The sequence below is a fragment of the Hypanus sabinus genome, chromosome 9 (assembly GCF_030144855.1).
Source record: "Hypanus sabinus isolate sHypSab1 chromosome 9, sHypSab1.hap1, whole genome shotgun sequence".
Taxonomy (NCBI): Eukaryota; Metazoa; Chordata; class Chondrichthyes; order Myliobatiformes; family Dasyatidae; genus Hypanus; species Hypanus sabinus.
In genome coordinates, this window is record NC_082714.1 from 108,334,702 (window position 1) to 108,355,186 (window position 20,485).

The window sequence follows — 20,485 nt, forward strand, 5'->3', positions numbered from 1 at the left end:
AATAATATTTGCCTTGGTCTACACAACCGCTCATTCATTTAGAAGAATTCAGGAGATCTCGCTGAAACCTACTGAATGTTGGAGGGTCTAGGAAAGGTTGATATGGAGAGGATGTTTCCTATGGTGGGGGTATCCAGAACTAGAGGGCAGTGAAGCCTCAAGGTTGAGGGATGACCTTTTAGAACAGAGGTAAGGAGTATTTCTTTTAGCCAAGGAGTAGTGAATCTGTGAAATGCTCTGTCACAGACTGCGGTGGAGGCCAAGTCCATGGGCATATTTAAGGCAGGAGTTGATAGTTTCCTGATCAGTCAGGGCATCAAAGGATATGACGAGGTGTATGGGGTTGAGTGGGGTCCAGGATCAGCCATGATGGAATAGCAGAGCAGGCTCAATAGGCTGAATGGCCTAATTCTGCTGGTATGTCTTATGGTCTTCATTTAATTTATGTCACAACTTTTCAGAAGCCGGGTGTATCAGGTTAACCTTTCCCACTGGGAGCCACTTTACCATGGATGATATCTACAATCTTATTTATCATGTCTCTACTTTCTGTGAAAGTCCATCTTCCCCCCCCCCCCCCATCCTCATCACATTCTACAGGGGTTGTATTGAGAGCATCCTGAGCAGCTGCATCACTGCCTGGTTTGGAAATTGTACCATCTCGGATCGCAAGACCCTGAAATCTTATTCTTAATAATAGACTCCAATAGCTTTCTGAAGTCAGGCTAACTGGTCCATAATTTCCTTTCTTCTACCTTTCTCCTTTCTTGAGAAGTGGAGTGATGTTTGCAATTTTCCAGTCCCCTGGAACCTTTCCAGAATCCAGTGATTCTTGAAAGATCATTACTAATGCCTCCACAATCTCCTCAGCCAGCTCTTTCAGAATCCTGGGGTGAAGTCCGTCTGGTCCAGGTGGCTTATCTACCTTCAGCTTTCCAAGCAGCTTCTCTTTAGTGATAGCAACAACATTCACTTCTGCCCCTTGACCCGCTCATATTTCAGGCATTCTGCTAGTGTCTTTCACAGTGAAAACTGATTCAAACTACTTGCTAACTTTGTCAGCCGTTTCTTTGTCCTCCATTACTATTTCTCTAGCATCATTGTCCAGTGGTCTGATATCCACTCGTCTCTCATTTAGCCTTTATATATTTTGTATCCTCTTTTATATTATTGGCTTCATATTTCATCTTTTCTCTCTACGGTTTTTTAGTTGTCTTCTATTGGTTTTTAAAAGCTTCTCAATCCCAATAATTTTTGCTCTATGATATGCTCTCTTTTTGTTTTTATGCTGCCTTTGACTCCCCTTGTCAGCCATGGCTGCCTCATCCTCCCTTTAGAATGCTTCTCCATCATAGGGATGAATCTGTCCTGTGTCTTCCAAATTGTTGCCAGAAATTCGGAACGTGGGCTTTGCCGGCCGAGCCACCATTTCATTGCCAATCCCTAGATAGCCAAGAAAAGGTGGTGATGACCTGCCTTCTTGAACTGTTGCACAGTGTTATTAGGAAGGAAGTTCCAGGACTTTGACCCAGTGACGGTGAAGGAATAGTACTATTTTTTCAGATTTTTTAAAATTTGGAGACACAGCATGGTAACAAGCTCTTGCAACCCAACAAACCCAACAAGGGGGTGGGGTTGAGCCAACAGAGGAAAGTCACAGTGGTCAGATCTCTGGCACGGAGTCTGCCTCTGTGACTCAGAAAGGAAGGGGGAAGAACAGGCACACTGTGGTGATAGGGGATTTGTTATGGGAATGGACAGCAGGTTCAGTGGGAGAGAATGAGATTCCCAGATGATATGTTGCATCCTGGGTGCCAGGGTCTGGGATTTCTGAGATCCAGTCCTTAGCAAGTGGGAGGGTGCACAACCAGGAGTTGTAGTCCTTGTAGGTACCAATGGCATAGGTAGGACAAGTGATGAGGTTCTGCATAGGGAGTTCAGGGAGTTAGGTGCCAAATCGAAGGGTTGGACCTTCAGGGTTGTGATCAGGATTGCAACCCGTGCCATGTGCTAGTGAGGCCAGAAATAGCAAGTTATATAGTTTAATATGTGGCTAAGGGGATGGTTAGGAGGGAAGGCATAAGATTTTTAGATCATTTGGCTCTCCTTCAGGAAAGGTGGGACCTGTACAGGCGGGGTGGTTTGAACCTGAATTGGAGGGGAAGTAATATGCTAGTGGGAAGGTTTGTTGATGCTGCACAGTGGGGGTTAAACTCGAGCTGCAGGAGAATGGGAACCAGAGTGCCAGAACAGTTAGTGGAGAGGTTGTGGAGGCAGATGTTGGTGAGGCCTCGAAGTCAGGAATCAGAACGTTGAGCATGGTGGGACCAGTGTCCTAAGCAGCAGAAGTATCGTAGTAAAGGCAGATAATGATGAGATAGCTGTGTAGTGAGGAGAGGCAAAATTGCAGTCAACAGGATGAGTTGCAATGTAAAAGGTGTATAAAATCAAAAAGGGTGAATACAGGACTGAAGGTGTTATATTTGAATGCGCACAGTATACAGAATAAGGTAGATGAACTTGTAGCACAGTTGCAGATCGGCAGGTATGATGTTGTAGGCATCAGTGAATCATGGCAAGATTACAGCTGGAAACTTAATGTCCAAGGACGCACATTGCGTCAAAAGGATAGGCTGAAGGCAGAGGGGGCGGAGTTGCTCTGTTGGTAAGAACTGAAATCAAATCATTAGAAAGTGGTGACACAGGGTCAAAAGGTGTTGAAACATTGTGGATAGAGCTAAGGAACTGCGAAGGTAAAAAGACCCTGATGGGAGTTGTATACAGACCCTCACCATCCCCCCACCCCCCACCAAACAGTAGCAAGGATGTGGTCTACAAATTACAATGGGAGATAGAAAATGCATGCCAAAAGGGGAATGTTACAAAAGTCCTGGGGGATTTCAATATGCAGGTAGATTGGGAAATTCAGGTTGGTAGTGGATTCCAGGAAGGGGAATTTCTAGAGAGTCTATGAGAAGGCTTTGTTGAGCCCATTAGGGGATCAGCTATTCTGGATTGGGTGTTGTGCAAAGAACCAGAATTGATTAGAAAGCTTAAGTAAAATAACCCTGAGGGACAAGTTATCATAATATGATCGAATTCACCCCGTAATTTAAGAAGGAGAAGCTAAAGTCAGATGTATTAGTATTACAGTGAAGTAAATGGAATTACAGAATTGATTGTGAAAGAACACTGGCAGGGATGACGGCAGAGCAGCAATGGCTGGAATTTCTGGAAACAATTCGGAAGGCATAGGATATATACATCCCAAAGAAGAAGAAGTATTCTAAAGAAAGGATGACACAACCATGACTAATAAGAGAAGGCAAGACAAGCATAAAAGCCAAAGAGAAGGAATATAATAGAGCAAAAATTAGTGGAAAATTAGAGGATTAGGAAGCTTTTAAAAACCAACAGAAGACAGCTTCTACAAGGAAATCTGCAGACGCTGGAAATTCAAGCAATACACACAAAAAGCTGATGGAACACAGCGGGCCAGGCAGCATCTATAAGGAGAAGCACTGTGGACGTTTCAGGCCGAGACCCTTCATCAGGTCTAACTGAAAGGAAAGATAGTAAGAGATTTGAAAGATGGATGGGGAGGGGGAAATGCGAAATGATAGGAGAAGACCGGAGGGGGTGGAGTGAAGCTGAGAGCCAGAAAGGTGATTGGCAAAAGGGATACAGAGCTGAAGAAGGGAAAGGATCTTGGGACAAGAGGCCTAGAGAGAAAGGAAGGGAGAGGGGAGCACCAGAGGGAGACGGAGAACAGGCAGAGAGAAAAAAAGAGGAGGGGGAAAAACTAAATATATCAGGGATGGGGTAAGAAGGGGAGGAGGGGCATTAATGGAAGTTAGAGAAGTCAATGTTCATGCCATCAGGTTGGAGGCTACCCGTTCCATATCCCGTTCCCACTCTGGTATGTCCTCCTCTACTGTCAAGATGAAGCCACACTCAGGTTGGAGGAACAACACCTTATATACCGGCTGGGTAGCCTCCAATCTGCTGGTGACTAGTGGATCTGTGTTGGGACTGATTCTTTTTACATTATACGTCAATAATTTGGATGACGGAATTGAAGGCTCTGTTGCAAAGTTTGCAGATGATGTGAAGATAGGTGGAGGAGCAGGTGGTTTTTAGGAGGCAGAGAGACTACAGAAGGATTTAGACAGATCAGGAGAATGGGCAAAGAAGTGGCAGATGAATACAGTGTCAGGAAGTGTATGGTCATGCACTGGGTAGAGGAATTGAAAGGGTTGACTGTTTTCTAAATGGAGAGAAAATACAAAAAATTGAGGTGCAAAGGGGTTTGGGAGTCCTTGCACAGGATTCCCTAAAGGGTAATTCACAGGTTGAGTTTGTGGTGAGGAAGGCAAATGCAATGTTAGTATTCACTTCAAGAGGACTAGAATATAAAAACAAGATGTCGAGATTTTATAGCACACTGGTGAGACTTCAATTGGAGTACTGTGAGCAGTTCTGGGCCCCTTATCTTAGAAAAGACTTGTTGAAACTAGAGAGGGTTCAAAGGAGATTCATGAAAATGATTCCAGGATTGAATGGCTTGTCATATGAAGAGTGTTTGATGGTTCTCGTCCTGTATTCACCAAAATTCAAAAGAATGAGGGGTGACTTCAGTGAAAGCTATCGGATCATGAAAGGCCTTGATAGAGTGGGTGCAGAGAGGATATTTCCTATGGTGGGAGAGTCTAAGACCAGAGGACGCAGTCTCAGAATAGAGGGGTGTCCTTTTGAAATGGAGATGAGGAGGAATTTCTTTAGACAGAGAGTGGTGAATCTGTGAAATTCTTTGCCATAAGCAGCTATAGAGGCAAGTCAATGTACATTTAGGGCAGAGGTTGATAGATCCTTGATTGTTTGGGGCATGAAAGGATACAGGGAGAAGGCAGGAGATTGGGGCTGAGAAGAAATTTGGAACAGCCATGATGAAATGGCTGAGCAGACTATATGACCCCTTATGGCTGAATTCTGCTCCTACATCTTATAGTCTTATGGTGCTGTCCAAGGATCCTTGGTGAGTTTTTGCAGTGCATCACGTAGGTGCATCAAATTGTGCACCAGTGGTGGAGGGAGTGAATTATTGGGGATGCGGTATCTATTCATTGAACTGCTAAAGTGCTGGGCTTCTTGAATGTTGTTGAAGCTGCACTCATCCAGGCATGTAGAGTGTTCCTTGAGCCTTGTAGATGGTGGACAGTGTTTGGGGTGTTAGGAGGTGAGTTACTCGCCACAGGACTCTGAGCCTCTGAGCCTGCACTTGTAGCCACATTGTACACACAGCCGCTCCAGGTCAGTGTCTGGTCAATGGAATCTCCATCAGCTCTGTGTTAATTATTCACATACAACCTCATCAGTCCCCATTCTTTGTAGCCCTGCAAGTTATTACAGCTCCCTTTCGAAGGTCCTGATTGACTCAGTTTCCATCACTCCTCCATACAGTGAGTCCTAGACAACTACAACTTCCTGGGGAGTTTTCCCTCACTCTGCCCTTCTAACCCCACCACCCCCCATTCAAATTTACTGGCCCAGACCTACAGAAAGATAAAACCCACCTGTCCAAACCCCTGCCACTCCAACTTCCCCTTCTCCACACGGACTTGCCCTCTTCCTGAACTTTGCCAAACTCTTTAGCTCAGATGGCTTTGGGGAAGTTGGGAAGAGAGTGTATGAGCAGGGGAGTGGGCACTGACGGGATTTCTCTGAAAAGAATTGGCATAAAGTTGATGGGAAGAAGGGTCTCCAGTGCCAGAAATGATAACTTACTTAACAACACAGAAGATTTACACATATCTGTCTTCCTGTTCAGCCTTCCCTGTACAGATGCCCTTACCTTGCCCAGACAGTCTCCTGCCATTTAGACAACTGCTCAGTAAAATCCCAGCAGGACAGACAGCCTCATAGAAGGATCAGAAGTGGAGAGTGTGAGCAGTTTCAAGTTCCTGAGTGTCAAAGTCTTTGAGGACCTAACCTAATCCCAACATATTGATACAGTTTATAAAGAAGGCAAGACTGTGACTATATTTCTTTAGGAATTTGAAGAGATTTGGTATGCCAACAAATACACTCAAAAACTTCTATAGATATACCATGCAGAGCATTCTGACAGGCTGCATCACTGTCTGGTATGGAGGGATAGAAAGGACCGAAAGAAGCTGCAGAGGGTTGTAGGTTTAGTCACCTCCATCTTGGGTACTAGCCTACAAAGTACCCAGGACATCTTCGAGGAGCAATGTCTCAGAAAGGCAGCGTCCATTATTAAGGACCTCCAGCACCCAGGGCATGCCCTTTTCTCACTGTTACCATCAGGTAGGAGGTACAGAAGCCTGAAGGCACACACTCAGCTATTCAGTAACAGCTTCTTCCCCTCTGCAATCCAATTCCTAAATAGGCATAGAACCCTTGAATACAACTTTGCTTTTTAAATATATATTATTTCTGTTTTTTGCATGATTTTTAATCTATTCAATATACATATACTGTAATTGATTTACTTATTTTTTTTCTTCTATGTTATGTATTGCATTGAACTGCTGCTGCTGACTTAACAAATTTCACGACACATGCTGGTGATAATAACCAACACACACACAAAATGCTGGTGGAACACAGCAGGCCAGGCAGCATCTATAGGAGGAGTACTGTCGACGTTTCGGGCCGAGACCCTTCGTCAGGACTAACCGAAAGGAAAGATAGTAAGAGATTTGAAAGTAGTGGGGGGAGGGGGAAATGCGAAATGATAGGAGAAGACTGGAGGGGGTGGGATGAAGCTGAGAGCTGGAAAGGTGATTGGCGAAAGTGATACAGAGCTGGAGAAGGGAAAGGATCATGGGACAGGAGGCCTCGGGAGAAAGAAAGGGGGAGGCGGTGAGCACCAGAGGGTGATGGGCAGAGAGAGAGAAAAAAACAATTAAAATGTCAGGGATGGGGTAAGAAGGGGAGGAGGGGCATTAACGGAAGTTTGAGAAGTCAATGTTCATGCCATCAGGTTGGGGGCTACCCAGCCAGTATATAAGGTGTTGTTCCTCCAACCTGAGTGTGGCTTCATCTTGACAGTAGAGGAGGCCATGGATAGACATATCAGAATGGGAATGGGACATGGAATTAAAATGTGTGGCCACTGGGAGATCCTGCTTTCTCTGGTGGATCGAGCATACGTGTTCAGCAAAACGGTCTCCCAGTCTGCATCGGGTCTCACCAATATATAAAAGGCCACACCTGGAGCACCGGACACAGTATACCACACGAGCCGGCTCACAGGTGAAGTGTCGCCTCACCTGGAAGGACTTTCTGGGGCCCTGAATGGTGGTGAGGGAGGAAGTGTAAGGGCAGGTGTAGCACTTGTTCCGCTTACAAGGATAAGTGCCAGGAGGGAGATCGGTGGGAAGGGATGGGGGGGACGAGTGGACAAGGGAGTCACGTAGGGAGCGATCCCTGCGGAAAGTGGAAAGAGTGGGGGGAGGGAAAGATGTGCTTGGTAGTGGGATCCCGTTGGAGGTGGCGGAAGTTACGGAGAATTATACGTTGGACCTGGAGGCTGGTGGGGTGGTAGGTAAGGACAAGGGGAACCCTATCCCGAGTGGGGTGGCAGGTGGATGGGGTGAGGGCAGATGTGCGGGAAATGGGAGAGATGCGTTTGAGAGCAGAGTTGATGGTGGATGAAGGGAAGCCCCTTTGTTTAAAAAAGGAAGACATTCCCTTTTTCCCTTTTCTCAGTCTCTTTGCTTCCGCCATACCTGTTCCTAGGATGTGACTTTCTGTTGCAGGACATCTGAAACGTCCTCCTTCATTAAAGAAAGGGGTTTCCCTCCTTCTACTATTAATGCTGTCCTCAGCTGCATCTGCTCCATTTCCTGTGCATCCGCACTCACCCCATCTTCCTGCCACTGTAGTGGTTCCTCTTATCCTGACCCAACACTCCATCAGCCTCCGCAACTTCTTCAAAGGGATTCTACCATTAAACATGTCTTTACCTCCCTCTCCCATTCACTTTCATCAGGGATCGCTCCCTTCGTGATTCCCTTGTCCATTCGTCCCTCCCCACTTATCTCCCTCCAGGCACTTACCCCTGCAAACTAAGTGCAACTCCTTCCTCTATTCACTACCTTTCTCTATTCCCCACTCTCGCCTTTCTCTTCTCACCATCCCCTCCTCTCCTATCAGATTCTCACTTCTCCCACCCACCAATCACTGTCCAGCTAATCTCTTTCCCCTTTCCCACTTTTTCATTCTGGCATCTTCCCCCTGATGAAGGGTCTCGGCCTGAAACGTCGACTGTTTACTCTTTTCCATTGATGCTGCCTGACCTGGTAAGTTCCTGCAGCATTTTGTGGGAGGTGCTTTGGATTTACAGCATCTGCAAACTTTTTCATGTTTGTGTTTGACCCCTTTGGACAGATTCTCTCCACCAAGGTACCTCCTGACCCATGTCTAGACAATCACTTCCCCCGCCCAGACTCTTCCTGCCCAGCCTCTGAATAAACAAAGGTCCTCCTACTCAGAGGTTGAACCAGACGTATGTACACCCTGAAGCTGTTACTACACTCATTGCTGGTAAGAATATTTTAACCATCTCCAGCACTTACAATAGCTAACTGGTGGAGCTAAGCTGTGCCCAGCAATCCCTTTGGATCTGCTTCCAAACCAGCAGTAAATTTCGGTAATCATCAGCCAGTTTCAGCAAGGTTCACAACCGTCTGCTGAGAGAGGCTTTTTGTATCTTGGCATCAGCCTATTTCATTCAGGGGGAGTAGAAGATGCTCAGGTCTACAATACTCCACCACAGACACATTCGGACCGATACAGAAATCTACATGGTGGATAACTTGAATGTCAATTTCCAGTATGATCTGATTTAGTTATTTAACTTTTGTTTAGTTTTCAACAACGTGCAGAGGGACAGGTTAGAAAATAGAACCGTACAGCACAATTCAGGCTTTTTGGCCTGCAATATTGTGTAGACCTTTTAACCTATTCCAAGATCAATCTCACACATAGCCCCCCCATTTCCCCTTCATCAATTTGCTCGCCTCTTAAATGTCCTGAATGCACCTGCCTGGACGCGTCACCCCCTTCAGTATGTTTCATCTACTTACCCCTGTCTGTAAAAAGCCTGCATCTGACACACCCCCTATACCTTCCTCTGATCACCTGAAAATTATGTCCTCTCCTATTGTCACCCTGGGGAAAAAGCACTGTCTGTGCCCACTATCAAATCACTCCTCATCCTCCTTTGCTCCAAAGAAGACGAGCCCTAGTTCATTGTCCAGAAAACCAGGATCTTAGCTGCTCTAACTGAAGGATCAGGGAATGCAGGGGTTTGGTTAGGGGGCAGGAGTGATTGTAGGAGTTTTGCTTAACCAGAAGCAGTGAAAGAGTGGTAGCAATTGGCTGACTTCTTACAGTCCTACAAAGAAATGTACTCCTAATGATCAGAGGGCTAACGATGGAAAGGGATGGAATCATATCCCTCTCCATTACATTCACGAGAAAGCTTTAGACCGAGGATTCTGGAACTATTCTGGGATGGGACACAAATGATGGTTGGTTGGCCAGAAAAGTGAGAAGAGTAAACATGCCTGGACCTCAGTAGTCTTTGCAAAGGTTGGCCTTCCTCTGAGCCGATAACCAACATCAATACTTGCACAACCTCGTCTTTGACTGATTTGCAGTCCGTTTCCAATTCAATGGTGTTACTTTGCCACCTAGTGTTTATGTCTGCAAATGGCATCACACTGTTATTGGAGTTGTCCATGATGAAAGCCACATTGGCCTATTGAGTACTTACCTAGAGAGCAATCTAATTCGTTCCCTTCAACTCTTTTTCCAATTATCATGCTTTGTATTTTTTCCAAAGTATCCACCTCAATTCCTTTTGAAGGCTGCCATTGAGTTGCATCCACCACCCAGTACGGTTGCGGATCCCAAATCCAGCATTCATTGAAAGCCAACCCCAGCCAGAGGAGGAAGCTGACACTCAGGCTCTGACAAGTGTGGCTTGGATTGGGATGCAGTGCCATTATTGGAGCAAATTCGATGCTGTTCCTTGCAAGTGGAGACAGAAATGGAAAGGGAATGAAGATGAGAGCAACTGGCAGCAAAAGGGAGACACCAGGAGGGACAATACTTCCTACAGGCTGACACATTTCTGAGCAATTACAGCTCCGAAAACCCCAAACCCAAGAACCGTACACTGGAAAGGCCCAAGTAGCACGCTGTACTCCTGAAGGTCACCTGAATCCCAATCTGAAGAGTAGACAGCAGCATCATTATTGAAACCCCATTGACTGAGCAATGCACTGGCTGAAGGCTGTAGACCATAAACACTCCAGCACCCTCCAAGGCCTTTTGGCTCATGAGTGTTTTCCCAAATTAAATTAATAATCCAATTCATTATCTCGTCTGCCACACAATGTCTACATCCTTTCATTTTATGTGCAGTCATACAACAATCTAAGTGCCTCTTGTGTTTGTCTCCATCATCCTAGGCAGCAGGTTCCAGACACCCCTCTTCATGTGAAAATAAACTTGCCCCCTCTCACCGTAGATGCTTGCCCTCTGGTATTGGTATTAGACCAAGGGTGGTGAATCTGTGGAGGCCAAGTCATTGGGTTTTATTTAAATTGGTTGATAGGTTCTCAATCAATAAGAATGTGATATGTAATGGGGAGAAGGGATTGAGAATAAATTAGCCATGATGGAATAGCAGAGCAGATAATGGGACAAATGACTTAATTTTACTCCCATGTCTTATGGTCTTCTGATCTCATGTTGAATCTAAATTCGGGACTAACAATTTCATCTAGAAATGGATCTCTAATGCACCAACGTAGATTATATGGGCGCTCCAATTTCAAGGGCACAGTGTGCACTCAAGCAACATTTAAAAGGTCAATTTGCAAAGACAAGGAGCTGGCAACTGTTGAAATTACCCACAGTGGCCGTGCGCAACAGCACAGGAGACTCTCAGTGCACACAGATCTGCCAAACACAACCACCACGGCTGGCCAGCTGTGCATGCATGTTTATTCAGACACACCTCCAAGTGGGAGCTGTAAACTAGCACACTTTGTTCAAATGCAGCGAATGTTTCAATCTGAAACAAAAAGGTACTGCAGAAACCAGTAGCCTGTAGAATACATACCTTGCTAATAGCATTTTGTTTAAATAGACTTTGCCATAGGTAAATCAGTGGTGATTAGTTAAGCTGATGGTCAATAACAACTGCAGAAAACATTTCAGCTGGTTAGTAGTTTTGCACTCTTTCTGTAAGAAAGGACGTGCTGACATTGGACAGGGTCAAAAGCAGGTTCATGAGAATGAAATGGTTAATGTATGAGGAGTGTTTGATGAATCTGGAGTACTCACTGGAGTTTAAAAGAATGAGGGTGATCTCATTGAAATAGTTTCCAATAGTGGGAGAGTCTAGGACTAGTTGGCACAACCTAACAATATAAGAATGTCACTTTAGAACAAAGATGAGGAGGAATTTCTTTAGCCAGAGGGTGGTGAATCTGCGGAGGCCAAATCATTGGGTATATTTAAATCCGAGGTTGACAGGTTCTTGATTAGTAAGGGTTCAAAGGTTACAGGGAGAAGGCAGGAGAATGGGGTTGAGAGGGCCAATAAGTCAGGCACAACAGATCAAATGGCCCAATTCTGCTCCCATGTCTAATGGACAAAATCTACAAAGAGTAGCATTGTTAATGTAGCAATGCCTGACTGCCTCTCCCAACAGAGTATCACACCCAAGAATACCAGGTAATGCATGTCATGGTACACAATCAAGTGTGCAAAGCCACTAAATTCTTTCCTTTTCCATCTTTATATTTTAAATGCAAAACAAAGAAATGAAAACTTTATTCAGGGAAAATATACGAAACATGAAAATCTAGAAGACAAGCTATGGAATCCAGTAGGAGTGACGGAAATCATATAGCAGCTGTAGCTATGGATCTGCATGTTAAAATATCCTCCTCTGATCCTTTGCCTTCAAACCACCAGAAGCTGGCCTCAGATCCTAAACAGAGAAAGAAAATTGAGCATTACATAAAGCTGCCGGCCTGATTCATTGTGGACAAATTCTTCCTGGGAAAGAAACGTTCATTATCTGAATACCAAGCTCTCCTGCATTCCTTACATATATGTTTAACTTTGGGGGAGGGAGACAAATGGGATTGGCCATACTGATTAGGCAGCAGGCTGATGCACACTGCCCACTGTCATCCTGATATGTCCATTCCCCTTTTTTGCCCATATGAACATTTGAAATTCCTTGGCATTATCACATCAGTGGATCTCTTCATCAAGAAGGTGCCACAGCACTTCTACGTTCTTAGAAGTTTGTGTAGATTCCGCACGCCACCTAAAACTTCTATAGATTCGCAGCAGAAAATATCCTAACTGGTTGCATCATGACCTAGCATGGAACATTATGCCTAAGACCAGAAAGTGGTGGATGCAGTCCCAGTCAATCACAGACAAAGCCTTCCCTACCACTGAGTACATCTACAAGGAGCACTGCCAAAAAGAAAGCAGCATCCATCATCAAGGACCCCCACCATCCAGGCCATGTTCTCCTCTTGCTGCTGCTATCAGGAAGGAGGTGCAGGAGCAGTAGGTCCCACACCACCAGGTTCAGGAACAGTTATTGTCCTTCAACCTGAACCTGTGTGGATAATGTCACTCACGTCAACACTGAACTGATTCCACAGCCCATGGACTCACTTTCGAGGACTCTGCAACTCATGTTCTCAGCATTACCTATCCACCAGTTTGTCTTCTTTTACACTTTGGTAATTTGTCAATGTTTGTGTATAGTTTTTTTTATTGACTATTGTATTTCTTTGTTCTACAGTGAATGCCTGCAAGAAAATGACTCTCAAGACGGAATATGGTGACATATACTGTAGATACATAGATACTAAATTTACTTTAAATTTATGGAGAACTAATTTCTTTCCCAGATCTGATTAACTTGAAATGTTAACCCCATTTTTCTTACGGTTTTCCTTGGCCAGCATTTTCTACTTTATATTAATAAAGATTTTTGAAATCTTGATTACTGCTAAGGTTTCTGAAAAGACAAAGATGGACTGGGTTGGGAAAAACACACTGAGTGACAGGAGGACCACCAAGGAAATAAGAAGTGAAATCCACAAGGAATAACCCAAATAAAGGGTTAAAGAGTTTGCAAATAATAAATAAACTGAGTGCAGGTGGAAAAGTGGGTTTGAATTTTAAACCTGATCCCATGACGAGTGACCGTGGACTTGGCCGCAGTAAGTGAATGTGACACGTGGATTGATTTCCAACACCATGAGAGACAGGAAGCTGAATGGACAAAACCTGCAGAAGTCCCATACTAAGATAGGTCTCAGGGCTGGGTGGGAGATTAGGTCAGGGTCTGGTGCTGCACCGGGGGACATTGTGCAGCATACTTACTGTGGATTTTTCAATTCAAGAACGGGAATCACCAACTGTACGTCTTTTGGAAAGAAAAGCATATCCGTTACAATGGCATCTGACCTTACCAGCCACGTTTTTCAGGCTTTAAGACCTCAAGCATTCTTTAGAGGATGAGAGGAATTAAATGATTCAGTAGTATAAGTGGGAGTACCTCAAGACACACATTTCTCCCTGCCTCTTCTTCCGAAGAACTTAGCTCCTGCAGAGGTAGGATACACTTCTACCCTCCTACGCAACATTCAAGCACCCACTACTCAGTATCAGCCTGTAAAGTTTTAGCCAACATCATGTTCACATATGCACTGTACAAAGGATGTCACAAGACAACAGAGAGACTGGTACCCTTATCTAATCCCAAACTCTTTTTCTGACTGGTTTCATCACAGCCTGCTAGAGTGTTGTAGACTCAGCTAGCTCCAGCACGTGCATATTGCTCATCTTCAAGAGGCAGTGCCTGCAGAAAGTGGCATTAAGGGCCCTGAGCACCTGGCTGTGCCTTCTTCTCGTTCTACCGTTGGTGAGGGAGTACAGGTGCCTTTAGGTCCATACTCAATGACTTAGGGACAGCTTCTTTCCCTCCGCCATCAGATTTCTGAATGGTCTACGAGTCCACGAACACAACTTCATTCTCTTTTTTTGCACTATTTATTCCAATATTTTTAGTAATTTTTGTGTCTTGGTACTGTACTGCTGCCATAAAAGAAAATAAATTTCACAATGTGCCAGTGCTAATAAACCGGATTCTGAACTCACAACCAACCTGCAGCCTAACAAAACTTATAGGTTCTTAAGTGTGCACAGGTCTTGTCTAAGTAGTGATGGATGGTTTATTTAGCTTCTTTATTGCAAGCTCAAATTTAACACTGAAATGCTAGCCTCCCTGACAAGGTGACAGAGGTTGCCGTTAAAATACTTTAAAATTTAAACAGAACATTACTAATTCTTCTGAATGTCTGGTTTCCTGAAGTCCTTAGAGACTTACCTTCAGTCGACAATTATTTCCACATGGGTATCCCGCAAACTCGGGCACAAGTACCAACATTTCCCACCCCCCTCAATAGTGCTGCCTGAGCCCAAGATGTTGCTTTATAGGAAGGGTGCACAATGGTTTGAAGTGAATTCCAGAGAAAAATTAAGCAGCAATGACCTCAGACTTAGGGCTGTCAATCGGTTGCAGTTGTTACCTGTGCTTTTAATAGTGAAACTTCTTTTAAAGTGGTAAAATTCCCCTAAAAGGTTAGGTACCTGCCTCACCAGAATGTCTGCAGGATTAATTTTCCGCAGAGGTACCTTGGGGTGCTTCGACCATCAGCCAATAATGGATCCCAGGGACTTGTATGGATTTCACATGCTGTGCCAGGCCAAAGCTGACCCATTCAGAGCCAAGGACCTGTCCAGCAAGACCTAACTCTGGCTGTAGCCAACAACTTCAGTGATGGTGGGAAAGTATCTGGAGAGTGGACAATGGGATTAGAGTTTGGGGAATAATTAAACATCAGTCCTTGCTCAATGCTTATGGTGAGACCCATGCACCAATTGGGCTATTAACAAGCAAAAACTGAAATATTATCTTTTCTATTATTAAATGTACACTCAAAACTGATTGATCTTGTTCCTAACTTATCCCATAGTTGTTTAAAAATCCTTCTCAGAATAATAATGAGTTCTGAATGTTCTAAGCTGTTTTACGTCTAGACTAATTCTCCTATATAGCACTCAGGGACTGATATATTTGTCGATACTATTGTCGTGTTCTTTTCTGTGAGGAGGGCCTGGGGATTTGATGTTATTGTCGCTGTTCTTTTCTGTGAGGAGGGGGCTGAGGATTTGATATTATCGTCACTGTTTTTTTTCCTGTGACGGCAGGGAATTTGATGTTACTGTTCTGTGCTTTTTCCCTGTGAGGAGGGGGCTGGGGATTTGACGTTATTGTGGATTTTATTTGTGAGGGAGGGGGTTTGCGAGTTTTGGCTCTTTTTTCCCATGTCTGGGAGGGGGTGGTGTGACGGCTTTCCTTTTCAACAACTCCCATGCTTTCTCTGTAACTCATGGCTATCTGAAGATGACGACTGTCAGAGTTGCTTGGTACATGCATACTTCGACAATAAAACAGACCTTTGAACTCTGGGCCTTTGGCTGTGATGCTGAAGGATACTGAGACACCTGAGAAGGTTCCCTTTGCACTGCTTTGAAGAGTTGCTAGGAAGTCTCCTGAGTAGGGCTGATCCCTCAAGAACTTCTTGCCACACAGCTCCGGCTATCAGAGTTTGGGTCTGCATGCAAATGCGTGTGAGTTTAGTGCTGGCAGGTTTACTGATTGCTTTGTATTGCCTCAAGAGTAGGTGCATGACAGAATTATTTGGCAAAGACAAGCATGTAAGGGAAAATATGTTACACGGAAATAATGGAAAATGGGATACTTGGTACAGGCTTGATGGGCCTTTTACATGGCAAGAAAATACCAATGTAATATTACCTGAAATCAGCAAAACATTGTTTTGAACGCTGATATCACGGTACTACTCCCAACATGACTATAGAGCTGTGGAGCATAGCGCATCTAAAGCAAAGAATACATCCAAATACATCCACCCTCTCCTAGCACTGAAAAACTCACCATTCGCAAAAAAAAAAATCTACAAAATATGCTAAACTATTTCAACCAAAAGAACAGATGGGGAACTGAAAATTCTGAGATTGTGGCCAATAACCCCCATTACAAATATTGCCTTGACATTAAGCGCAGTTATTAATGTACATCAAAAACATTTGGGAGTCAAATTTAAAGATTAAATTATCCACAATTTACATGTAATGCATGGTAGCAATTTCAACAGACCTTGGGTTACCAATGGAGTTTTAATTTCCAACGAGGTAAAACTAATATTCCTTTGCCTACTCACAGAATAAGACCACATACAATATGGGTCTAAATGGGCTGAGATCTAATGCAAATGACAATAGTACATCTGGTTTATTAGGCTTATGTGAGCCAGGTGCCTATCCTGCACCTCATCTGGTGACAAGCTACACGTGAGACCAATTTACAAAGGGAAACTATTAGCATTTTCCATCATACAAAAGTTTGTACATTCTTAGTGTATCTGTTGCACGCAGGTTAAGCTCAACAGCAAATAATTTTGGAATCTCACCCCGAGGTACAAAATTAGTAGATCCCGCCCTCACCATTAATAAAGGAAACAGTCCAGAGGGTGAGATTACTCTGGGACAGTGGGTATCTGCAGAAAGGGCATCAATGGTACTCACCCCTTCTTAATCCTGGGTTTCAGCTCCTCCGCTGCGTTACGCAGGAATATATAATTTTTCTTCTGTGGGTTAAAATATTCATGACCCTGGGAAGAGTCATTATGTAATTGATTAGTCATTTTAAATAATAACAGCAAAGCCTCTGACAGTGAATGCAACTGATGTACAGTTATTGATCTGCTGGGCCCATTATAACCAATGTCACAGCTATTGAATGCAAAGGTACTGGCGCTTCTATCAACTATCGTAACTCATTATGCCAATTTTACTTCTGACTTGAAGTTTGAGAGTTCAAGGGCTGGGTTTAAGACTTGTACCCGATACCCGAGCACCAAAGCTCCACTGTGGTATTGAAACAGAGCTCAGCTGTCAGAAGTGTTGCATTTTTCAGATGTTGTTGAATAGTTTGTTTTTGTTTTCTGTTTGTCTCTTTGAATGGATGAACAAGATCCCAAGGTGTTTTTTTAAACTCAAACAGGTAGCTAATGCTTATGTCCTGGCTAATATTTTTCTCTCAACCACCATCATTAAAGCTGATTATTTGATTACTACCAAATCGTGTTTGTGGCACCCATCACCAATAAACTCACTGTTGCCTTTTATATATTTCAATAGTGATTATGTTTCAGGCCTCATAGCATAGATTTTAAATTTGTAAAATTATAAAAGGGGATATGTGGAAGAATTCAAATCTAGAATCTACAGTTTCTAAAGGCAACAGAAACAGAATCAATCTGTGCCTTCAAAAAGAGAATCGGGAAAATACTTGAAAATGATTTGGAGGGCTAGGGATAGAACTGAGAAGTGTTACTGAGCCACCAGGCCCAGGACTCCACAAACAGTAGTTGTTACAAACCTTAAGCTCTGCTTTATTAAATGCTTGCTGTTGTTCTCCCAAAATCTTTACAATCAGATTATTAAAAACTATAGTTATTAAACAAAAAGGTGAAAATACAAAATCAAATTTAGTTTAGAAGTTGGAAGAGAAAGATTGACTGCACAAAGTCCTGGAGTCAAAAGCTTTGGACTAGAAAGGTACTTCTGAAGTTCTAAATGTCTATGTTTCCCACATCAGGATTAAAACTCCCCAGGACTACCTTGATATCTGAGACACATGGAGTGCACATAACAGACACAACTCTGGCTTCCCAGGCATCGTAAGTGTGTAAGTGTAGCAGGAAACCTGTTTTCAGTGCTCCAAAAACTGTGAATCGGGGGGTGGAGTTTTAAGATGGCGACGTAAACATCTGCCTTTTAGGCGCTCTTCATTTTTTCAACTATAATCACCCTTTAATCAAATCTTTTCGAACTTAATCATATGAGTTGCTACTTCTGATTAACTTTTTTTTTCCTAAAACAATATTTGATCTAATCTTGTCAAACTTAAAATGGCTACAAGCAAGAAATCGTCTAATGCAACCCAATATTTAAATCTGGGTGTTACATAGTTTTTTTTAAATCTTTTTATGGAGCTGCCATCTTGAAATGGGGGTAATGTTAGTGTTAGATTATGCGCCTGCCGCTTGGCTTTCTTTCGAGGGGTGGGGGGAGGGGGTAGGGATCTTTTTTCACGCTTTTGCTTTTTATTTTTTTGCTTTTAGTTTATGGGCCGTCTTTAAATTATTAATATTGTTGAGGTGTCATGTTCTCCGGTTGCTCCTGAATCAATTTTCCTTTTTCCTGAATTATGGGTTATGTGTCTCTTTAACCTTTTATGACACACACAACTAATATTGGCATGATGGATAAATCTATTAACTTTATCTCTTGGAATACTAATGGTTTAAATCATCCGATTAAACATAAAAAAATATTTAAAGTATTCCATAGATTGAACGCTAATATTATTTTTGCACAGGAGACCCATATTAGGAGGGAGGATAATCAACGTTTTTTTAGGTTCTGGAAGGGTCAACAATTTCACTCGAATTGTACCGCCAAAATTAGGGGTGTGTCTATTTTTATAGACCCCTCAATTTCGTTTACACATCATGAAATTACTTCTGATCCACAGGGCAGATTTTTGTTGATAACTGGTTCACTTTTTAATCGAAAAGTGGTTCTAGTTAATATTTATGCTCCAAACTTTGACTGCCCTGAATTTTTTAAACGTTTATTTACTTCCCTTCCTAATCTAAACGAATATATGTTGATAATGGGTGGAGATTTTAATTGTTGTTTGAATCCTTCGATGGATAGATCTAAACCTATCCGAACTCTTCCGAATAGATCAGCCTTACTTATTAATTCTTTTATGGTTGATTCGGGAATTACTGAAATATGGCGGTTTTTGAACCCTAAAGATAAAGAATTTTCATTTTTTTCACATGTATATCATAGTTATTCTAGAATTGATTATTTCCTTATTGATCATCGGTTGTTAATGGATGTTATTGATTGTAAATATAATTCTATTACTATTTCGGATCATGCACCTTTGAAGTTATCTATTAAGATTTCGGATTTTTCCAATAATACTAGATCTTGGAGACTTAACGCTACTTTGCTTCAAGACCCAGAATTTATCACCTACATAAAACAGCAAATTGACTTGTTTTTCTCAACAAACTATACTGAAGAAATTGACAGAGGAATACTTTGGGACTCTTTTAAGGCTTTTATCCGTGGACAAATTATCTCATATTCCGTTGGTAAAAGAAAACAAAGATATTTAGATATTGCTTTATTAGTGGATAAAATTAAGGAAATTGATAAGATTTATTCCGTGACTCCTACCAAAGAACTTTATAAGAAGAGAGTTGAGCTTCAAATGGAACATAGCTTATTATTATCTTCTTCAATTGAAAATCAATTAATTAGGACCAGGGCTCAATTCTATATTCATAATGATCGAACTGGTAAACTGTTAGCTAATCAATTAAAAGCTATTTCGACTAAGCGACAAATTATTAAAATTCGTAAACAAGACGGTAATCTAACTACTGATCATAAAGAAATCAATAACACTTTTCAAGATTTTTATAAATCTTTATATCAATCAGAATTTGATGGTGACCTGTCCATGATGGATAATTTTTTTAACAATTTGAATATTCCCAAACTGACAGATGAAGATCGCAGCTTGTTCGATGCTCCTATCTCTATGGCCGAAATAGGAGAGGCTATCTCATCAATGAATTCAGGGAAAGCTCCTGGCCCTGATGGTTATATTGTAGAATTTTTAAAAACTTTTTGTTCTTTGCTTTCCCCTTGGTTATGCGAAATCTTTAATGATGCATTTGCTAAGAAGAGATTACCTCAATCTTTTTATGAAGCTACTATCTCTCTAATTCTTAAAAAAGATAAAGATCCTACTTTATGTGCATCTTATCGCCCTATATCATTATTAAATGTAGATTCTAAGATTCTTACAAAAATTTTAGCCATTAGATTAGAAAAGGTACTATCACAGATTATTTCAGAAGACCAAACTGGTTTCATTAGGAATCGGTATTCCTTTTTTAATGTTAGAAAATTGATTAATATAATTTATACTTCATCACCCACAACCCCAGAATATGTTATTTCATTAGATGCTGAAAAAGCTTTTGATAGAGTTGAATGGACATACGTATTTAATGCATTGAGAAATTTTAATTTTAGCCCTAATTTTATATCATGGATTAAATTAATATATTATAAACCTGTTGCTTCTGTTCTTACAAATAATTATAGATCCTCTTTTTTTCAATTATCTCGTGGTACGAGACAAGGTTGTCCCTTAAGTCCTTTA

At 42.4% G+C, this 20,485-nt stretch overlaps 1 protein-coding gene across 1 annotated transcript in view; it reads right to left on the reverse strand.

Moving 5' to 3' along the window:
* Positions 1–11,860: 11,860 nt before the first annotated feature.
* Positions 11,861–20,485, reverse strand: part of rae1 (ribonucleic acid export 1) — a 35,371-nt gene continuing 26,746 nt past the window's right edge. The window contains exons 12-13 of the mRNA XM_059980390.1: positions 16,753–16,838; positions 11,861–12,037 (exon numbers count right to left, since the gene is read on the reverse strand). Of these exons, the coding sequence (XP_059836373.1) occupies positions 12,031–12,037; positions 16,753–16,838 (93 nt within the window). The 3' untranslated portion in view covers positions 11,861–12,030. The remainder of the gene's footprint in view (positions 12,038–16,752; positions 16,839–20,485) is intronic.